The sequence below is a fragment of the Eleginops maclovinus genome, chromosome 1, assembly GCF_036324505.1.
Source record: "Eleginops maclovinus isolate JMC-PN-2008 ecotype Puerto Natales chromosome 1, JC_Emac_rtc_rv5, whole genome shotgun sequence".
NCBI lineage: Eukaryota > Metazoa > Chordata > Actinopteri > Perciformes > Eleginopidae > Eleginops > Eleginops maclovinus.
Window position 1 is genome coordinate 11230248 of NC_086349.1, and position 20675 is coordinate 11250922.

General features: G+C 41.6%; 2 protein-coding genes across 2 annotated transcripts; both read left to right on the plus strand.

The window, feature by feature from the left end:
* The first annotated feature begins 9373 nt into the window (after positions 1–9373).
* Positions 9374–10525, plus strand: LOC134870115 (transcription factor HES-2-like). Its single transcript, XM_063892146.1, has 3 exons — positions 9374–9500; positions 9608–9791; positions 9900–10525. The coding sequence occupies exons 1-3, from the start codon at positions 9411–9413 to the stop codon at positions 10229–10231; spliced, it is 606 nt and encodes a 201-aa protein (XP_063748216.1). The 5' UTR covers positions 9374–9410; the 3' UTR covers positions 10232–10525.
* An 8727-nt stretch (positions 10526–19252) lies between these two features.
* On the plus strand, positions 19253–20648 carry LOC134869749 (transcription factor HES-2-like). The gene is made up of 4 exons (XM_063891635.1): positions 19253–19380; positions 19485–19580; positions 19705–19792; positions 19902–20648. Exons 1-4 carry the CDS (start codon positions 19291–19293, stop codon positions 20222–20224), a joined length of 597 nt encoding a protein of 198 aa, XP_063747705.1. The 5' UTR covers positions 19253–19290; the 3' UTR covers positions 20225–20648.
* Positions 20649–20675: the final 27 nt, after the last annotated feature.

Sequence of the window (20675 nt, forward strand, 5' to 3'; positions counted from 1 at the left end):
TCATAAAACGTGCAGCGCAGTCTCAGTTCTTGGTTTTTATTGTTTCGGTTTATTCAATATAGCAACCCTTTGGTCTAATAAAACAATCAAACGAAACATTTGATAAAAGCGTTGTTGAAAAGAGATGTGGCGGCTTAAATACATTCTTATATACAATATTTAAAATGTCAAAGTCCAAAAGTATAATATCCTTTATTGAATTTGTATAATTTGTGCTGCATTGTCGTGTTTTATTTTAGGAATAATTTATCCGCATCTTTTGTTACCATCTCATGCACGTGACCTGTATGGGATGCCGTCGCAGTCATCGTGTAGGAAAAAAAACAAGTTTGGGTTTTCGTCACTGGTGTGGCAGATGCGTTTTGAAACTAGCGTTGTTTTTAGCTTGGGAAGCTTTTTGGTAAATTTTGATAGGTCTTTCTGTGCATCCCTAGAGAGAAGTGACTGTGTCCCATCACCATGAGTGCTTTGACAAAACGACAAACTATTCTAAACAGGGATATGCAAAAGCCTGTACTGTATCTATTTTTATATTTTAAAGTGAAATAACACATGTTTGTATTAAGGGTAACTTTTTACTTCCTTTGTGAACCCACTCTCCCACCAAATCATCAGATACAACTGCTCTCCCATGAGTTCTACTTTTTGAAAGATTCTACATTTGCTTGAAATATTAGAAACACATAAAGCACAGACATATGCTCACTAATGATCATAAAGAATGATTGTCACCTAAATTTCATGGCAATTCTCTTACATTGGATGCATAAGGTTGTACAGGTGTACTGGGAGTGCCTATTTGTTTGATCTTATGCCAAAACGGTTATTAGCACTTTTGTTGCATGTCACTCAAGAACATATATTTGGGGCATGAAGATTATTCTTATATTTGATTTTAAAGGATTTTTTTTGTATATAAGAATATATATAAAGATAATGTGTTGTATCAGAACCAGGATGTTTGATAGATCCTCTCGGGATGGTTTAAACATGCGATTTTCGTCTCCTAAAGATACATCTCATGCAGATTTCCAGGTTAGTAAAATGTAATGGGCGTAAAGGAAGAGACGGAAAAGTCTGTAATGCATAGCTTCTTTTAGTTGTAGTGTAGTGGTGGACCAACATAACGTTCTGTTAGGTTTGAATGCTCAACTCCAGAGCTAAAATGTAACACCACAGACAGCTTTTACCTGTCGAAGCACCCTCTCCCCACTTCAGCACCACGGACAGCTTTCTCAAATCATGACCTGTTCTGTGTTCCATGGTCTTTCAAGGATGTAATTTAAAAAGTATCTTCTGATAAAGAATTGGGTGACAGCTACAGGAGAAGTTTGAGCTTTTTTCTGAGCTCAGCTTGACCACCCTTTATGGGTTTTTAGTGCCATCACAATTCAATTGTATTGTTGTCGTTGTCAGCATTATTTTGAAAATAAATTATATTAACTTGGGTGGGAAGCAGGCAATAAAGCAGTGGTCCCCATCTTTAACTGACAACCCTTGACTTTTGCTAGGTTACATTTTATAGATATTTCATATACAATTACAATACAATACAATTCTCTGTTCCGAATTTATTTCGTTTTTTCAACATTCATACATATTTAGTAGGTTTCTCTTTACTTGTTTTCCTCTCCGTAATGCTTGGCTGTTGTTCTATTATCTCTGCCTGACTTTACTGCTAACTCTCTTATGCATGATGTCGCTGTATTGGAGAGAGGCAAGGCTCTGTGAATAAAGCTCGGGTTTGGGTGCCCTTATCCACCAGAGTGGGGGGATGGGTGGGCTATTGATATTGGAGCTGCAACAGTCAATTAAGATAACTTTGTTTGGGAGAAACAAAATCCATCTAATTAATAATTCCCTGTTCAAACTCCTTGAATATCAATGCAGCCATTTGCTGCTGCCAAAATGAGAGTCGACAGATTCTCAGAAAGAAAGACATAATGTGTAATGGCATTTTATAGCAGTTTTTTTGGAGTAAATTTGTAATGAACGTGTGCAGCTGCCTTTTTAGAAAAGCATTATCCCTGCTAACAGTCCAGGGATCAGCCCAGTTTCACATGGTGGAAAGGGGTTCTCTGCACATCTTTACCTGTGTGCCTCTTCGGGTGCTTCTCAAAACAAGACATAGTCAGAGAGAAAATGTTGGAATGTTGACACCATTTTATTTGGTGGTGTAGCTGCTGCTGAGGCTCCCAGTCTTACACTACTTGACTGAGGAAGAAGGCCAGCAGCATCATCAGAGACACCACACACCCCGGACAATAAAATCACACACTTACAGACTGAGGAACAGCGTCTTTCCAAGAGCTGTGGTGTCTATCATTCCCATCCCTATCCAACCTCAGAGCACATTACAACAAATGTGAACACACACAAACACACATCCACCCCTCAAATACTGCAACCACAGTTATTTATAAATATTTATGGCTATTTCTCTAGCATCTTTAGTCACTATAAATTCCTATGAACATGCAGTTCCACACACTACATTTGTGTAGTTTTGAAGTCTTGAAGTTTATAGTCACAAATAAAATGTGTAAATATGCACATTTGACATGGAACTGTATTGTATTGCATTGTCAATGCTGCTCTGCTTATTAGTGCTTGTATTTATTTATTTGTCCATCCATCCATCCATCCATCTATCTTCTCCCGCTTATCCATCAGGGTCGCGGAGGTAACAGCTCCAGCAGAGAGCCCCAAACTTTCCTTTCCCTGGCCACATCAACCTGCTCTGACTGGGGGATTCCAAGGCGTCCTCACTAGGTGCCCGAACCACCTCAACTGGCTCCATTCAACGCGAAGGAGCAGCGGTTCTACTCCGAGTCCCTCCCGGATGACTGAACTTCACACCTTATCCCTAAGGGAGATGCCAGCCACCCTGCGGAGAAATCCCATTTCGGCCGCTTGTATCCGCAATCTCATTCTTTCGGTCATGACCCATCCTTCATGACCATAGGTGAGGGTAGGAACGAAAATGGCCCAGTAGACAGAGAGCTTTGCCTTCTGGCTCAGCTCTCTTTTCGTCACAACGGTGCGGTAAAGTGACTGCAGTACCGCTCCCGCTGCTCCGATTCTCCGGCCCATCTCACGCTCCATTGTTCCCTCACTCGAGAACAAGACCCGAGACACATGAACTCCTTCACTTGGGGTAAGGCTTCATTCCCTACCTGGAGTAAACAGTTAATCGGTTTCCTGCTGAGAACCATGGCCTCAGATTTGGAGGTGCTGATCTTCATCCCAGCCGATTCACACTCAGCCGCGAACCGATCCAGTGAGTGCTGAAGGTCACAGACCGATGAAGCCATTAGGACCACATCATCTGCAAAAGCAGAAGTGCAATCCTTAGCCCACCGAACTGCAGACCCCCTCCCCCATGACTATGCCTCGAAATCCTGTCCATGAATATCACAAACAGGATTGGTGACAAAGCGCAGCCCTGGCGAAGGCCAACCCTTACCGGAAATCGGTCCGACGTGCTACCGAGGACCCGGGCACAGCTCTCGCTTTGAGAGTACAGAGATTGGATGGCCCTGAGCAGAGACCCCCTCACCCCATACTCCCGCAGCACCTCCCACAGTATCTCCCTGGGAACCCGGTCATATGCCTTCTCCAAATCCACAAAGCACATGTAAACCAGATGAGCGTACTCCCAGGCCCCCTCCAGGATCCTTGCGAGGGTGAAAAGCTGATCCGTCGTTCCACGACCAGGACGAAAATTGCATTGTTCCTCTTCAATCTGAGATTCGACAATTGGCCGGACCCTCCTTTCCAGCACCTTAGAGTAAACTTTCCCGGGGAGGCTGAGTAATGTGATGCCTCTGTAATTGGCACACAACCTCTGATCCCCCTTTTTAAAAAGAGGAACCACCACCCCGGTCTGCCACGGTACTGTTTCCGACTTCCACGCAATGTTGATGAGACGTGTCAACCATGACAGTCCCTCAACACCCAGAGCCTTCAGCATTTCTGGGCGGATCTCATCCACCCCCGGGGCTTTGCCACTGTGGAGCTGTTTAACTACCTCAGAAACTTCCCACCGTGAGATTGGAATTGATCCCCCTTCATACTCCAGCTCCGCCTCTAGCATAGAGGGCGGAGTTGTCGGATTCAGGAGTTCTTCAAAGTGTTCCTTCCACCGCCCTAACACACTATCAGTTGAGGTCAACAGCGTCCCATCCTTACTGTACACAGCTTGGATGGTTCCCTGCTTCCCCCTCCTGAGGTGTCGGACGGTTTTCCAGAACAACTTTTGTGCTGACCGAAAGTCCTTCTCCATGGCTTTTCCGAACTTCTCCCACACCCGCTGCCCTTCGGGCCCGTCAATACCTTGCAACTGCGTCAGGAGTACCCAGGGATAACATATCCCGGAAGGCCTCCTTCTTCAGTCGGACGGCCTCCCTGACCACCGGTGTCCACCAGGAGATTCGAGGGTTACCACCCCTTGAGGCACCTAAGACCTTGAGACCACAGCTCCCCGCCGCAGCTTCAGCAAGGGAGGCTTTGAACACCGCCCACTCTGGTTCAATGTCCCCAGCCTCCACAGGGATGCCTGAAAAGCTCTGCCGGAGGTGTGAGTTGAAGACCTCCTGGACTTGGGACTCCTCCAGACGTTCCCAGTTCACCCGCACTACACGTTTGGGCTTACCAAGTCTGTCCAGAGGCTTCCCCTGCCACTCAATCAGTTGACAACTCCGCCCCTCTCTTCACCCGAGTGTCCAAAACATGCGGCCTCAGGTCCGATGATACGATAACAAAATCGATCATGGACCTTCTGCCTAGGGTGCTCTGGTACCACGTACACTTATGAGCATCCTTATGTTCGAACATGGTGTTTGTTATGGCCAATCCATGACTAGCACAGAAGTCCAGTAACAAACCACCACTCCGGTTCAGATCAGGGGGGCCGTTCCTCCCAATCACGCCCCTCCAAGTGCTCCATCATTGCCCACGTGTGCGTTGAAGTCTCCCAGCAAGACTAAGGATTCCCCTTCAGGAGCCCCATAAAGGACTTCTTTCAGGGTCTCCAAGAAGGCTGAATACTCTGAACTGCTGTTTGCATAAGCACACACAACAGTCAGAGTTTTTACCCCCCCCCCGTGACCCGCAGGCGTAGGGAGGCGACTCTCTCATCCACTGGGGTAAACTCCAACAAAGAGGCACTCAACCGGGGGCTTGTGAGTATCCCCACACCCGCTCGGCGCCTCACACCTTGGGCAACTCCGGAGAAGAATAGAGTCCAACCCCTATCCAGAAGTAAGGTTCCAGAGCCGACGCTGTGCGTAGAGGTGAGCCCCACCAGATCCAACTGGTAACGCTCCACCTCCCGCACAAGCTCCGGCTCCTTCCCCCCCAGAGAGGTGACATTCCACGTCCCCAAAGCCAGCTTCTGTTGCCTGAGTCTGGTCCGTCGAGACCCTCTGCTTTCACTGCCACCCTTTTGGCAGAGCACACCCATCGCTGTTTCCCGTAGGTGGTGGGCCCGCGGGACGGGGAAGCGGAGGTGTTGCCCATGTTGCTTTTTCGGGCTGTGCCCAGCCAGGCTCCGTGGCAAGCCCGGCCACCAGACGCTCGCTGACGAGTCCTCCTTCTGGGCCTGGCTCCAGAAGGGGACCCCGGGCTTCCTCCGGGCCTCCTCCGGGCCGGGTATCCTCGCTTTCATGTTTGTTTGTCATGAGGTCTTTTGAACCAATCTTAGTCTGGCGCCTTACCTGAGACCAATTTGCCATGGAAGACCCTACCAGGAACACAAGGTTCCAGACAACACAGCCCCCAGGTTCATCGGGGCACACAAACCTCTCCACCACTATAAGGTGCTGGTTCTCGGAAAGGCTCATTTGTGTCTATCTTTATTACTGCAGTAAGAGATGCCAAAGAAACGCCTTATACTTTGTATGATGACTGTACAGATATATTTTATTCTATTATTTTTAATATTTTGGTTGTCAGTGTTGTATGAGTTGCTCAATTGTACTCTTTTCCAATGTCTAAATCCCAAGTTATTTTTTTTATCACAAGGACCCAACTATTCATTGCTGACTTTTTTTTCTACCTGCTCTGTTTACCCATCACGCTTGTGCAAGTCTCTGACTTAAGACCCCCAAGACACGGGAGAGTTACTGAATAGAGACTGGATGATTTGGAAATTCTTAAATGTAAAGCCTTTATGATTATTGCATTTCTTCAAACCTCCAATTTGATCAACTTGGTGGACATACAGTTATGTTATTAGACTGAGAAAGTTGTTTTTTATAATTTGATATTATCTAAAACTGGCTTTCAAATATGGATCTCAGTATAGTTTCTGCTCCTCAATGAATCTGTATAAGTAACAATCATTCATGAGTTTGACTGTAAGCTACTACCAACTGAACTTAGAAGACTTTCATATCAGACACTCACAAATGTAAATGCCTGATACATTGACCCATAGAGGCAGTGGTAGCATTTAATGTAATGTATGCTGTTGAAATGCCTCATCCTTACATTTGAACAATGAATTGATAACTATTTAACTATATTATACATAAAGTTTAACAACAGAGACTAATCAAATGTAATTTAATAAACACATTTCAATTACATTTACTTTATTGGCATGGATGTGATAACTGTATCATTTCATTAGATTAAACATCATGCATAGCAAGAGAGACAGACCTACTCAGTGAAACAAGTGAAATATAAGCTGAGTATATAAGTTTTTATTTTATTTTTACCAGTAACTGATTTTCAAATGATTCCTTTGTTACAGCGTGTAATACACTTTAACATGTGTTTATATCTATAGACAGTAAATTAATATATATTTATTTTAATCTTAACGTTAATTGATTCACAAACTACGAACAACAGGAAACTCAATCAAACTTTGCTTTGTTGTCTCGATGCTGTAGACAAACAGCTACCGATGCCTCGGTATGATGCGGATAATGTTGGCATAGTTTTTAGCTTGGGATGCCAGACATCTTTTCAGCCAGTCAGGAGAACCTAGAAGTCTGGAAGCTTCCATGCAGCCGCATTGGAAACCATCACCTTCACCAGCAGAGAGTCCGTGGTTGCTTTTGTTTACGCATCACTAAGCACGTGCTAGCTCCATCTGTCTGATCGCTGTGGCTCGTGTCAGTCTCATGCCGTTTATACGATTACATTCTCCCTTATTAGAATTTCATTCACTATTTCAAGGTTTAGGATTTGAGTTGTTTTTATTTTACTGAATAATTAAAATACAACATATACCTTACAGATGTACATCCTAAATTGTCAATATTATATTTTTATTACTTTTTTATAAAAAAGTATTAATCATATGTATTGAGACAGGTTGCTTCAATTTCTTATATTTATGTAAAACTTGATATATATAGTCAGGTATTGAATGTAATGTGGTTTGAGTGAAAGAAAACAAAAGGGCAAATCATATCCATTTCTCACAAAGTTGCTGTAAAAGTCCTTTATATTCTGTACGTGCTACAACAAAAGATCACTGTTCTCTCAGCTTGCACAGATGGATACCCACGCTGAAACCAGGACAAAAAGGTTTCCTAACGATGCCTCTTATGCACTTCTTCTGGGTTTTATCTCAAAGGGCAGTTCCCAGACTGGACTTGATGGCAGTTATTTGGGGCCCCATGGGGAAGGACGCGTGCAAAATAGCGTAGCCTGTTTCATGTTGGAAAAAACAGGGACGAAAACACTCAAGCTACAGAAAGACAGCTTGCAGCCGTAGAGCAGCGTAATCTTAGCCAAAACGACACGATCATTTATAACTATCTCTTTCTCAAATAAACCGACCTTAAATTGATATTTCAGTGTGTTAAGTATGTTCCCGCGCTTTTTAATTCCTAAAGCCTTTAAGTTGACAGTGCTTCAGTAAACAATTCCTTGCGTAGGCTAAATGTTGTTCATAAAGTCCGGCTTTGCCATATCTTAAATCTAGATAGTTTATGTTATGCCTTTGTGAATTCATAGTTTTAAGCATTACTTTTAAGCATGTTGTTTTGCAGTGTGTACTTAGTTTTGTTCGTACAAATGTATTGGTCTATAGCCTAACTGGAGCATCGTGTCTGTGCGCTGCTACCCAACATCCCCCCTCCTCGACAAAAAACGTAGCTGGTGCACATAAACGATGAGGGGGTAAAAGAGCAGAGCAGAGGTGCTGAAGGGAGCAGCATCAGAGTTGCGCACCAGTGGGAAATAGGGTGTGTGTAGTGTGGAGAGACGGAAGATAGGGAGGAGGGGGGAGGGGTTCCCATCTGTTGCGCGGTTGTGGCGCGTGCCGAACGCGTGAATCCATACTGGCAGCTCACTGCACCGTGTCTGCTGTTATTCATCTACGGAGAATATAAGAGAGTCTTTGAAGATGATAAAATAGTTAAAACACAATCAATGTAAGTTTAAGTTTAATCCCACAATAATATACATAATATGTTTAAATAGTTTTGAAGTGTTGTCCTATAATACTATGCCTATTCCTCTCCTTTGCTTTTACTGCATTACTCCTTTGTATTGATAAACTGCATCCATAATCTGCACACATACGCACCCTTCGGGTGTGTTGCAGGTTTTTACGTCACTCAGTCTCCTCCCCCACTGCTACAGGTATACACTACGTTGTTGATATTGGAAACAAGCTGCTGAGGGTCCACAAGCAGATGTTAATCCATACATAGCGTGGCTTGGGTATCTGGTTTATTAATTGTAGGAATAGATTAGTCCTGTCACATCAGAACCACTCGTCTGGTTCAGTGTTGTTGTCGGTTGGCCAATCGTCCAAAAGCATGTAAAGTGACTAAATCTGTCTTTATTCTCTATTATAATACTACTTATTACTTTTGAATTGTTTATTTATAGCAGTGCAACTTGGTACAACAACTGTGTATCTCATTAAACTAAAAATGTTCTTTCACCACATTTGCCGCTTAAATGTGTATCATGTTCGATGACAAAAACCAAAAATCCTAATAAACTGAAATATTGTCAATCCAATAGCAATGACAGACAAATAAATAACATTCGTTGCGGTAAACAAAAAAAGTACAAAAGCTATCCGATACCTCCTCTTTAAGAAAAACGGCATCGTCGTCTTGCTTGCATGCGTAATTGGATCTTGGACAAACGTTGAAGTTTTACATTTTAAACGCAATAAAGCGCAACATCATCACGAAACTTCGCATACCATCGGTGAACGCAGGGTCCCAACGGGGCCAGATGGTTCAGATAGATCCCCAAGGCATCGCCCCCCCTCATGTCAGACCCCCAGCAGGATGGCTTGTGTTCCCTCCCCTCTGACGCGCCGAAGCCACATAAATAGGAGCCTCTCCAGCTCTGAGGCACACTTCAGCTCAGCAGCTCCAAGAGCAACTATCTCCCCTCAATAAGCAAAGCAACCTTCAACAAACAAAATGAGTCCCAGCATCACTACTGAGGCCGACCAGCCTCTCCCTGCCAGGTCCACCGTGGCCCAGAGAAAACAAGCCAACGAACTGAGAAAGGTAAGAGAAGGACACAAACCGTATAGCTCGTTTAGTTACTGGAAATGTTTTCTCATCTGACTCGTAAATGTGCAGCTGAATTAACGATTTTTCATCATTTCTTCCAGACTCTCAAACCCTTGTTGGAAAAGAGAAGACGTGCTCGTATCAACGACAGTCTGAGTCATTTGAAAAGTCTCATCCTTCCTCTGGTTGGCAAAGACAACGCACGCTACTCCAAGTTGGAGAAAGCTGATATTTTGGAAATGACCGTACGCTTCCTCAGAGACCTTCCTTCCACTCCCGTCAAAGGTATGCATCTTCCCTTGAACCATAATGTACTTTGCAAAAACTAACGTTTTTGAGAATATAGTCTGCACATGAAATTCAACTCACTAAGCAACTGTTTTCTCCCTCCAGATTCCGCAGACAGTTACAGAGAAGGTTTCAAAGCCTGCCTCCAGCGCGTCTCCACTCTGCTTCCCAAAACAAGCTTGGATCAAGACGCGTGCCAGCGGGTGAACGAATTCGTTCAGCAGTCCTCCTCCACCACCGTTACCCCAACCTGCCTGAACTGCTGCGCTCAGAGCTCCAGGACTCTCCCTCAGATCCAACAGAAACTCCTGAGCCTCAAATCCAGCTTTAGCTCCAGACTGGAGAGCCAGTCCCGCGGCAGCAGCGGCGTAGTAGCTCCCAGCTGCGCGCAGCCCAGCCAGCAAACAGTCAGCGCTGCCATGTGGAGACCTTGGTAGATTAGATAGACACTTGTTACTTGTTATTTATTTTGTGATGTTATTTATGCTATTTGTAATCCAATATAATAAGCACCAGCGATTAAGAATTGTTGAAGATGCTGTACAATAATGTAATTCAGCATTTGGATCATTTTGCGTTCAATGCCAGAGAGCAGAAGAGCACAGATCTTAAAGAAACGGAAGTCTATGGGCTTTTTAAAATGCAATCCTCTTTGGGGTTTCAAAGACATGGGTTGTACACAACACTTTTGTAAAACCCCAAGGGTTATTTTGTTTGAGGTTTGCACTATGGATTTAAAAGTATTTTAGTCTGTGCAAAAGAATAATCTGTAAACACTATGTGTTAAATAGGATTATATAGGCCTACTGTATATTTCTATGACGTTATGAAAAAAAAAATGTTTTGCGACATTTCAAATGTTTTGTCATTGACACAAGCTTTTCAATAAATCTACATTTGTCGAATCTGGTTGTGATGTTGGATCTTTGATTATGTGGTGGTCTGCGGATGTGAAATGAATCATTAAACCCTGCCATCTTAATAAGGGGAATCTCAGAATATGAAAGGAAGGAAAAGGCGCGCAAACGCAAAAAGCCGTAGGTCATCCTGAGCCTATTGATGCTCAGCAGCTGCTCTATTGTTGCAGATGTGAGGCGCCTCTCTAGTTACCGCCAAATTGGTGGGAAAAAGTTTAACTGGTTGTTTGAGTGGGCACACACTGAGATGGCTGAAGTTGTGAATTACAATGACAGATTTAACATCACCAAAAAACATTTATTCCTGAGAACTTTTACCATATACGAGCACTTGGTGAGTTTAGCCCTGTGATTGTCAATGGCAGACTTATCATTTTATTATTTGTTTATGACTCGTGATATGACTATTGTCACATTACAGGTTATTCTCTGAAATCTAGGCATACCCTGAATTTACCACTTTCACTAAATATTTTTCTAGGCTACATAAACCTACTTCTGTTTCTCATGTGTTTACACTGTATAGCACACATGATTGGACCGGAAGTTGTAGATGTTTCTTGGTGCAGTTTGCTGTGCACAAAACACTTTTTTGTTACAAAAGAAAATGTGCAGGACGCTTTAAAAAATATTCTCAGGCCATTATGAATATATCACATTAATAGGACTTCTTGCATTCTGTTAAACTTGGACAGAATAATTACGTTTTTAACTTCAACTGTTTCAGTATTATTGCATACTTTTGAAACTCATGACTTTGTATAAGATATAATAAACGCTTCAAATGCGATGGCCAACTTGTTTCAAATGATAAAGTGCATAACCTGCGAGTGCTGCAGTTAAGGAACCCCATCTCTAACAGAATCCCACATGTTTTTGATAACTTTGGGAACCAAATGTTTTGCAAGGTCATCTCTGAAGGCGTTAGATAAAAAGGGATTTGTGTCAGTGTATATCAAAGTAGAGCTGGATTTTTCTGGACTGGATGTATGTATATCATTAGGGTTAAAAGACGAAGTTTGCAGTTCAGTGGCAACGGTTAATAATACAAACCAGAGGCAATAATGATTTTTAGTGCTGTGTGATAGAAAGAACTTGCTGTAGATATGTGTGTTCATTTTTATTTTTGCTGGTAGTCTCAAGAGCAATTTGACCAATCTGTTGAATTTAGGACCTAAATCTAACAACTTATTTTCATTGTCTCAAATAATAAGCATTGCTGAAACTGCTTTTCCGCCTCAAATGACACTGTGATTGGTCAGATATGGACTAATCCAAAATATTTTCTCAGTTATCTTTAATACATGTATTCTGTTTGGTGTCAGGAAAAATCTTTTCAGGTAGGAGAAAATGTTATACTCTCTCAAGCACATTTTTATGTCTTTCCAGGTCGACTGTCAGACTGAACTGTGGTGAGCTGACAAAACCAGTGGCTCCATATGAGGTAAGAAATGTATATAAGACTTATGATATTTTATGGGAAATGGTCATTGATAATGCATAGAACATGCCAAAGCACAGTCCTTTTTAAAGCACAAATTCAAGTTTATCCAAGAAAAGTACTCACAAAAGTATATAATAGCAAAGCTTACTCCTCTAACACAAACTAGCAGGGATTCATACTGACTGTTAGTGCTGCCTGGTTTGAGCAAACGGATGGAGTGAATTGTATTTGAAAAGATTAAGCAATACTTATTTCAAAACAGTAACAACCCTGGTTTCCAACATGCATATAACATATGCTTTAACAAAATTAACAGATAACTGGTTTATACCAAGGGACATTAATTTCATTACAACTGCACTTCTGCAGGTACTATTCATTTAAGTATTTTCTAATTATTTAAAACTTGAGCAATTATTTGGATGAAATTAACTTATCCAAAAGACAATTTTTCAGACATTAAATCAAACCAATGCAGAGCTCTGCAGGGTAGCTGTCTTCCCGTATTCTGCATTTACAAAGGATCCGGCATGTGTTAAAAAAAAGGGTGTGCAACGCTATGTATGCAGATGATTCAACAATGTTTGTATCTGCAGAATTTAGTGAAACAAAAATGCTTCAAGACGAGCAAACCAAAGAGAAGGTTTCTGATTTGATCTCTCAATACAAGCTTAAATTGAACAACTCAGTCTATGAGTTGGCTCAAGTTCAAAGTACATAGCTACAAGGGGTAGCCATTGAGTAGACTAAAGAGGCCAAATTGTTGAGTGTCACACTTGAGGGAAGATTTTCATGGTCAATAAAGTCAAGTTAAAAATGAAGATATAATATTTATTTAAAAAGTGTAATTTAATGAGGATATACAGTCACAATATTCTCAAATCACAAATCTACTTGCACTATAGCCTCCTGTATATTATGTTATTGCACTGCTGATATTTTAGCCTAGTTTCAGATGGCTTTCAAACACAGGTTTGGCTCTTTCTCTGCATGAGACAAAGTTTGGCATAAATCTGACTTATGTGTATTGTGAAGGTAAATGTTGACGCACCTTGGATAAAGTACAACTCACTACAGCTTTCCTAAGCACTTCAGTGGGAAGCTTCCTGGAGTAGCGAGACAGTCCAAAACCCTAGCAAAAGTATCTAGAGGAGAACTCGGAGACTGCAACACTGATGTGCCAATCTTTGAAAAATGCAGTTCAGAGTGTATCAGTGGATGAGGCCCTAACATACAGTACTAGTCAAAAGTTTGGACACACCTTCTTATTCAATGGTTTTTATTTATGTTATATTTTTAGAGATTAATACTGCAGACATCAAAACTATGAAAGAACACATACGGAATTATGCACAAAAAAGTGTTAAACAATCCAGAATATTATTTATATTTTTAGATTCTTCAAAGTAGCCCCCATTTGCTTTGATGACAGCTTTCCACACTTTTGGCTTCTCTCAATCAGCTTCATGAGGTAGTCACTCGGAATGGTTTTCAATTAAAAGGTTTTCCTTGTCGAGAGTCAATTTGTGGAATTACTTGCCTTTTAAATGTGTTTGAGACCGTCAGTTGTGTTGTGCAGAAGTAGGGTTAGTGCACAGTGAATAGCCCTATACTGTTGTAATCCATATTATGGAAAGAACCAATCAACTCAGTAAAGAGAAATGACAGTCTATCATTACTTTGGGAAAAGGAGGTAAGTCGATCCGGAAAATGTCAAGAACTTTGAAAGACGCTATGATGAAACTGGCTCTCGTATCTTATCGTATGAGTATCGCCCCAAGATAGGAAGACAAAGAGTTACCTCAGCTGCAGAGGCTAAATACATAAGAGTTACCAACCTCAGAAACCGCAATTAACAGCACCTCAGATTAGAGCCCACATCAATTCTTCACAGAGCTCAAGTTGTAGACAAATCTCAACATCCACTGTTCAGAGGAGACTGCGTGAATCAGACCTTCATGGTCGAATTGCTGCAAAGAACTAAGGATGGACAACAAGAAGAAGCGAATTGTTTGAGCCTAGAAACACAAGGAATGGACATTAGACCAGTGTAAATCTGTACTTTGGTCCAAATTTGAGATTTTTGGTTCCAACCGCTGTGTCTTTGTGAGACACAGAGAGGGTGAGTGGATGGTTTCTGCATGTACATTAGACCAGTGTAAATCTGTAAACCTTGAAACCTTGAAACCTTGAAACCATGTATGGTTCCCACCGTGAAACATTTTCTGGTGACACTGTTGTGATTTATTCAAAATTCAAGGCACACTTAACCAGCATGGATACCACAGCATTCTGCAACGCCATACCATCCCGTCTGGTTTGCGCTTATGTGGACCATATTTTCAACTAGACAAATGTCAAACACACCTCCAGGCTAACGGCTATTTGACTAGGAAGGAAAATGATGGAGAGCTGCGTCAGATGACCTGGCCCCCACAATTACCCGATCTCAACCCAATTGAAATGGTTTTGGATCAGTTGGATTGCTGAGTGAAGGAAAAGCAGTCAATAAGTGCTCAGCACCCCTCGGAAGTCCTTCAACACTGTTGGAAAACCATTACAGGGGACAACTTCATGAAGCTCTTTGAGAGAATGCCAAGAGTGGGCAAAACTGTCATCAAGGCAAAAGGGGGCTACTTTGAAGAATCTAAAATATAGTTCATATTCTGGTTTGTTTAAGACTTTTAGTATACTACATACTCCCATATGTGTTCTTTCATAGTTTTGATGTCTTCAGCATTAAACTACAATGTAGAAAATAGTTAAAATAAATGAAGAGAAGGTGTGCCAAACGTTTGGCTGTGTGTTTGTAGTAGCCATCTCCACAATACAGAACAGACAGAAACGGGAACGAAAAGTGTTTCCTTGACTCAAAGAAAAGCATGACTTATTTTCAAAGTAAAAGCTAATTCTTTGCTCCATTACTTTATGTGTTTACTGTTTTATTATTTACACCAGCTGTGTTATAAGTAATGCAAAATGCCATCAGTTGCAGATGACCAAGATAACATTTACAAAACCTAAAATATTACCCTAATGAACCTCAAATAAATACTTTTTTTTTTTTAATGTAGCTTTTAGAAAAGGAGAGAGATGAAAGACATTTGTTCCTTAAGATGAAAGTAAGTGGAACGGTCCTATAATACAGTAACCACTCTAACATGAGACCCACATTGTTCAGTTTTCATTGTCCAAACTGAGGTCACAGTGGGGGTTGGGCATGTGTCTGAGCTTTGTGCAGGAGACAGACCTGCTATTACTGCACAGTGTCCTTCCAGACTTTACCGTGCTGCAGTTACTATAGACAGAAAATGTTGGCACTGGACCAAAGGAAACATCCCCTGTGATGCAGGAATGGTCCAATATTGATGTTTATATCTGGTAATAGATTGAAATTATACACACAGTTAAACTGAGTGAGCTTAATGTGCACATCGAGTTCTCTTTACTTGTTAAGCGCAATACTACGAAGCCTGCCAAAACCATTGTTTAATGTATTCTGTGGCTCAGAAGGGACATTTCCAAAATATGAAACAATTCAAAACATCCTGATAATTTCAGCGTTATCTTTGGCTTGGCCTGAGACTTCCAGATATTCAGAAAATCCAGCATTACACACTGGAGGTGTTTGTTCAACCATGCATTTATTTAGGAGGCAGGGATTGCTATTGAAGTGCAATATGGAAATTGTAGGATCAGAGTTTTTGAAGCATGCTCACAAAAGGACAGGGCACTGCTGCTTTGATTTTGACCATTCTTGTTTTTATGAGTGTCTTTACGGTCTGTAACCAGAAGACGTGGAATGGAAAAAGATGACGCATGCACACTTAATTCATGCCACAAGTTATTAACACAATTTGGACCTGACTTGGATCTTCTCTGGTCAAAATGTTTGAAAAGTGTAAACCAATTATATTTCTACACACCAACAAACAAGTTCTTTGATAGGTTTGGTTCATCACCACACAAACAATTAACAATTCAAAAACTATATAGAAAATGTAAATACATTGAGAAATTAATTATTTTATATAATTATTTCTTTTTTATTTAGTTTATCAAATAGTTAATTGTTTATGGCATGCATGATGTACAAATATGGAGGAGGTTTTCAATTTTCAAACATTCTGACCTGAAGATAAAGACCATGAGGAGTGGTAACAGGTTTCAGCAACTGTAAGTCCAGTAAGAAGCAAACACACTTAATCAAAGTGTCAAATAAAGGGAAAACCATTGCAAAGGATATTCACTTTAAACACACGTGGCTTCATTAACGTTTCTTAAATCAGTATACTTTCTTAATGTAATACTCCTACTAGCACAAGTTTGACTGCCTTGTTGTGTTCATGTTGTGCTCGAGTTATTTCATAACATATCGAGAAGAAAACGATTGTTTATTTGTTATAGTTGGATAAGCTGTCGTCCATTGTTTGAGACTCATGAGAACAACCTCGAAGCCGCCCGTTTTCTCTCAGCTTACATCACGCTTAAGCAAAAGTCAGGTGGAGTCTGTGTCGCTGTTTCTCCCCCATCCCATAACCCACATGTGATTCTTAATTCACATGAAGAATCGGAACATTTTCAGACAAAGGCTCCCTGTTATCCGGCCGGCACAGATGGGTTACCGACGCCGAATTTGCCTGAAAAGACAAAAGAGGACTCTAACCGTAAGAGAAAAACTGAGACGTGTACCTCCCCCCAATCCCCCCCCCCTTCTCTCCCTACTACTATCCTTCCATCCCAGTGGGGCCGTCAGGGGCGCGTGCAGCAAGTGTGCCTCTCGGTTTCAGGACAGGGCTTGGCTTTTTTTGTAGCAGAAAAACAAGATCATGTACACGATGATAACCTTAACATTTCGACTGTGTAGACCTTTTATTTGCAAGTCGTAAACATACTCTAAATTATAAGCTACGGAATATCCCTAAACTCCATGGTTTCAAACATTTATATCCCATTGCCCCATTAAAAGGGAAAACATATCAAGCTTCATCTAGTGCGGGGGGGAGGGGGGGGGGGGGACAATGGACAGCATACGAGACAAATATTTGTATTTATTTATTATATATACATTGACTGCAGATTTGTAATAAGTGTCTATGTGAAATCGAAACTCCTTTGCTTAGGAGTTTGCCTTTACATACATTCTTGAATTTATTTTACTCTTTAGTCATTTTAATTTTGTAATTCTGCTTCGGTTTTGCGAGGTTTGATGTCAGATTAAACGCTTAATGTTCTTAAAGATTTTCAATGCAATGTTTGCAGTCCAGTGTAGATTATATTTAATGTAAAAGAGAACCGTGTCCTCGGAGTCATAGCCTACAATCTGCATTTCCAAAGCAGTATTTTTATCTCCACCAACAGATTGAGCTTTGTGTCTCGTCATCAACATATCACATTGATAAACAAGCATTTCTAGAAAGCTTGGACGCTAAAATATCTATGAGTCAAGCCGAGTGAGACAATTACAACAGAGTTTCCAAACAGGGGGACGAGAGTGCTTTATTCCAGTTGGACAACATGGACCCATCAGAAACATGCAGATGGGGCACGCACCCACGCCAAAACTGCGTGGAGATCATGTGTCGTGCGTGTAAAGTTGAAAAAAAAGCTTGAGTATACAATGTGTGTGTGTGTGTGTGTGTGTGTGTGTGTGTGTGTGTGTGTGTGTGTGTGTGTGTGCAAGTGTGTGTGTGTGTGTGTGTGCAAGGCTGATATGGATGCAGGCTGTTTATGATGCTGGTGTGCTGCAGGAGGAGTGTGTGGGGGGTGGGGTCGATGGATGGATGTGGGGTTGGGGATGGAGTTGAAGGCTCGGTAACAGAAAGCCATCTGGTCTCCGTAGCGCGTGCTGCGCGCGTGGTTCCCCTGTGTGCAGTGGCATTTGATGGTCTGTCATGTCTCCAGTTTTTATTTAAAATCTGAAATCTCAAAGTTATAATTCAGACTTTGAATCGTACTTCGCCGTTCACGATGGTTGGTTATTAAATAAACAACATCAACAAAGAAACAATGTAATACTTAAAAAGTAAAAACCCATAACAAGAGCGCTTTTTATATTTCACGGTGGCTATTGTAATTGAGGTGCATGCTCCCTCGCAGCCCACCCTCTGTTTTCAGCCCCCACCACCCCTACATGATGCGTCGGTAGCAGCGGGAAATATACTACAGGTAGACTCCCCCCCGCAGAAACTGCATGAAAAACGTCATATGCAAAACTATTGTTGTCAAAATCCAGAGCAGATGTTGTTTTAAAGTAGCGTGGCTTGGGTATGAGATTGGAGTAAGAGTCTGTCTCTATGGACATTTTTTCATAAACGCAAGCCTGACCCCTATGCAAATATAGTATGTATTGCAGCCTGTTGTTTCAAGTGTGCATATTTGCTGTTTCTTTGTAATTATATGTTATGTTAAGGATACATTATTAAACGTGGGACAATTGCACTCAATAAAATATAGTAGAACCTCAGCTTGTAACAGAAACGTGCCTAATTTAGCAGGCAGACACACTCAATTATTCAAACAGGGACATTCTTGTTCTGAGGAAAATAATGTCATTTTTATGAAGTTTCGTCTGGTAAATTGTTGGATCTCAAAATGAATGAATGCTATAACACGTATATTTGGCTCCCAACCATGTATTAGCACTGCGTAATTACGCACTATATTTATACAAAAAGCTATATATGTATGCTTATTTTACAACCTATCCGTCTACTATTTGTGACATTATTAACATTATTGTGTACTACTATGATATAAAATGTAACGTTTGCAGAATAGGTGCTTGTGAATGAGCATTCGTAGGGCCCAAACTTTGAACATCTTTACGCACACATTTCTTTAGCTTGTGGAGGCAGATTTTGTTTTATTTTGTCTATGGATCATTACGCAGACACGCACTGCAGTTGTTATGCGTGGATTAGAGTAACAGACAGATGGTTATCTTAATACATTTGATGGTTTTGTGATGTTTCCATCGAACACACGGACAGTCGAAATGGCTTGGGGGCGTACCCATGATGCACGTAAACCGACGCCACGGTCCTGCATATATACTGCAGCCCTTGGTGGTTAGAGACACATCTTCTCCAGCTCCTGCTTTGAACACTTCTCTGGCACAAAGACGAAACTGAAAATGTCTCCAAACATGACTTGCGAAGCTCTTCCATCTTTTTCTCCAAGGCACACTGTGGCCAAAAGAAAAGAGGCTCTCGAGCTCAGAAAGGTAAGCGAAGTCGCTGCAATATGTTCCATTAGCTTTAAAATGTGTTCTGATGTCTACCCCAGTTTAAATGAATGGATTCTGACTGTTTTGTTTTTTCTTTCCAGACAATGAAACCTTTAATGGAAAAAAGAAGGCGCGCTCGTATCAACGACAGTCTGAACCATTTGAAAAACCTCATAATTCCCCTCACTGGCAGAGATGTAAGTTGTTATATTTATTTCAATACCTGTTTTAAAAAAAAAACAACAATCCAGACATGCTTATGTGAAGGCAACGTTCACGCTCATATGTTTAACATTTGCTTTTTATTATTATTTTCTCCAGAACACTCGCCACTCCAAGCTTGAAAAAGCTGACATCCTGGAAATGACTGTGAGATTCCTCAGCGAAATCCCCCCTGTTAGCACGAAAAGTAAGTCATGGTTCTGCTCATTAAAGCTTTAATTGATATTTGTTTAACAATATAGAATGGACTCTTGGCATTTTCAAACAAAGAAACTAACGTTTCATTGTCTTTTCAGATTCCGCAGACAGTTACAAACAAGGCTTCAAAACCTGCCTGCAGCGCGTCTCTACTCTGCTTCCCAAAACAAGCTTAGATCAAGACGCATGCCAGCGGGTGAACGAATTTGTTCAGCAGTCCTCCGCCGCCACAGTCACCCCAACCTGCCTGAACTGCTGCGCTCAGAGCTCCAGGACTCTCCCTCAGATCCAACAGAAACTCTTGAGCCTCAAATCCAGCTTCAAGTCCAGACTGGAGAGTCAGTCCAGCTGCGTAGTTGCTCCCTGCCGCGCGCAGCCCGGCTCGCAGGCAGTCAGCGCTGCCATGTGGAGACCTTGGTAGATTTCTGATGTCAAGGTGGCCGGGTCTCCCTAAAGCCCGTGAAAAGACTGTAAAGTTTTTCATATGTAGGCAGCATGTCAAGATCACTTGTAAATATGCACAGTGATTCACCGCCTCGCTTCCGTTGATGAAAAGTCAGAATTCATCGTTAAATTGAATCGGTTGAGTATTATATACTTACGTTTAGCGCGAGTCTTTTGTCCTGTATAAGTTGACAAGTTTAGACAGTCGTATTTTTTTTAAATCTGCATGTATGTATACGGTAAATATTTAGTCCACTTCGCGGACTAAGTGAGTAAGGGCCATTAAAACAGCCCTGTAAGACCCAAAGGGTCAGTCTGTAATTATTTGCACGATAGACTTAAGAGTACTGAGTCTGTGCAGATGAACTCTGTAGACATATATTATGTCAATGTAAGTATCTCTGTTGGGATGTTTTATTGTTGCTATT

Coding starts and splice junctions, on each gene's coding strand:
- LOC134870115 (XM_063892146.1), top strand. CDS start 9,411: ATGAGTCCCAGCATCACTACTGAGGCCGACCAGCCTCTCCCTGCCAGG. Junction 9,501..9,607: donor AAGCCAACGAACTGAGAAAG/GTAAGAGAAGGA, acceptor CATTTCTTCCAG/ACTCTCAAACCCTTGTTGGA. Junction 9,792..9,899: donor TCCTTCCACTCCCGTCAAAG/GTATGCATCTTC, acceptor TTCTCCCTCCAG/ATTCCGCAGACAGTTACAGA.
- LOC134869749 (XM_063891635.1), top strand. CDS start 19,291: ATGTCTCCAAACATGACTTGCGAAGCTCTTCCATCTTTTTCTCCAAGG. Junction 19,381..19,484: donor AGGCTCTCGAGCTCAGAAAG/GTAAGCGAAGTC, acceptor TTTTCTTTCCAG/ACAATGAAACCTTTAATGGA. Junction 19,793..19,901: donor CCCCCCTGTTAGCACGAAAA/GTAAGTCATGGT, acceptor TTGTCTTTTCAG/ATTCCGCAGACAGTTACAAA.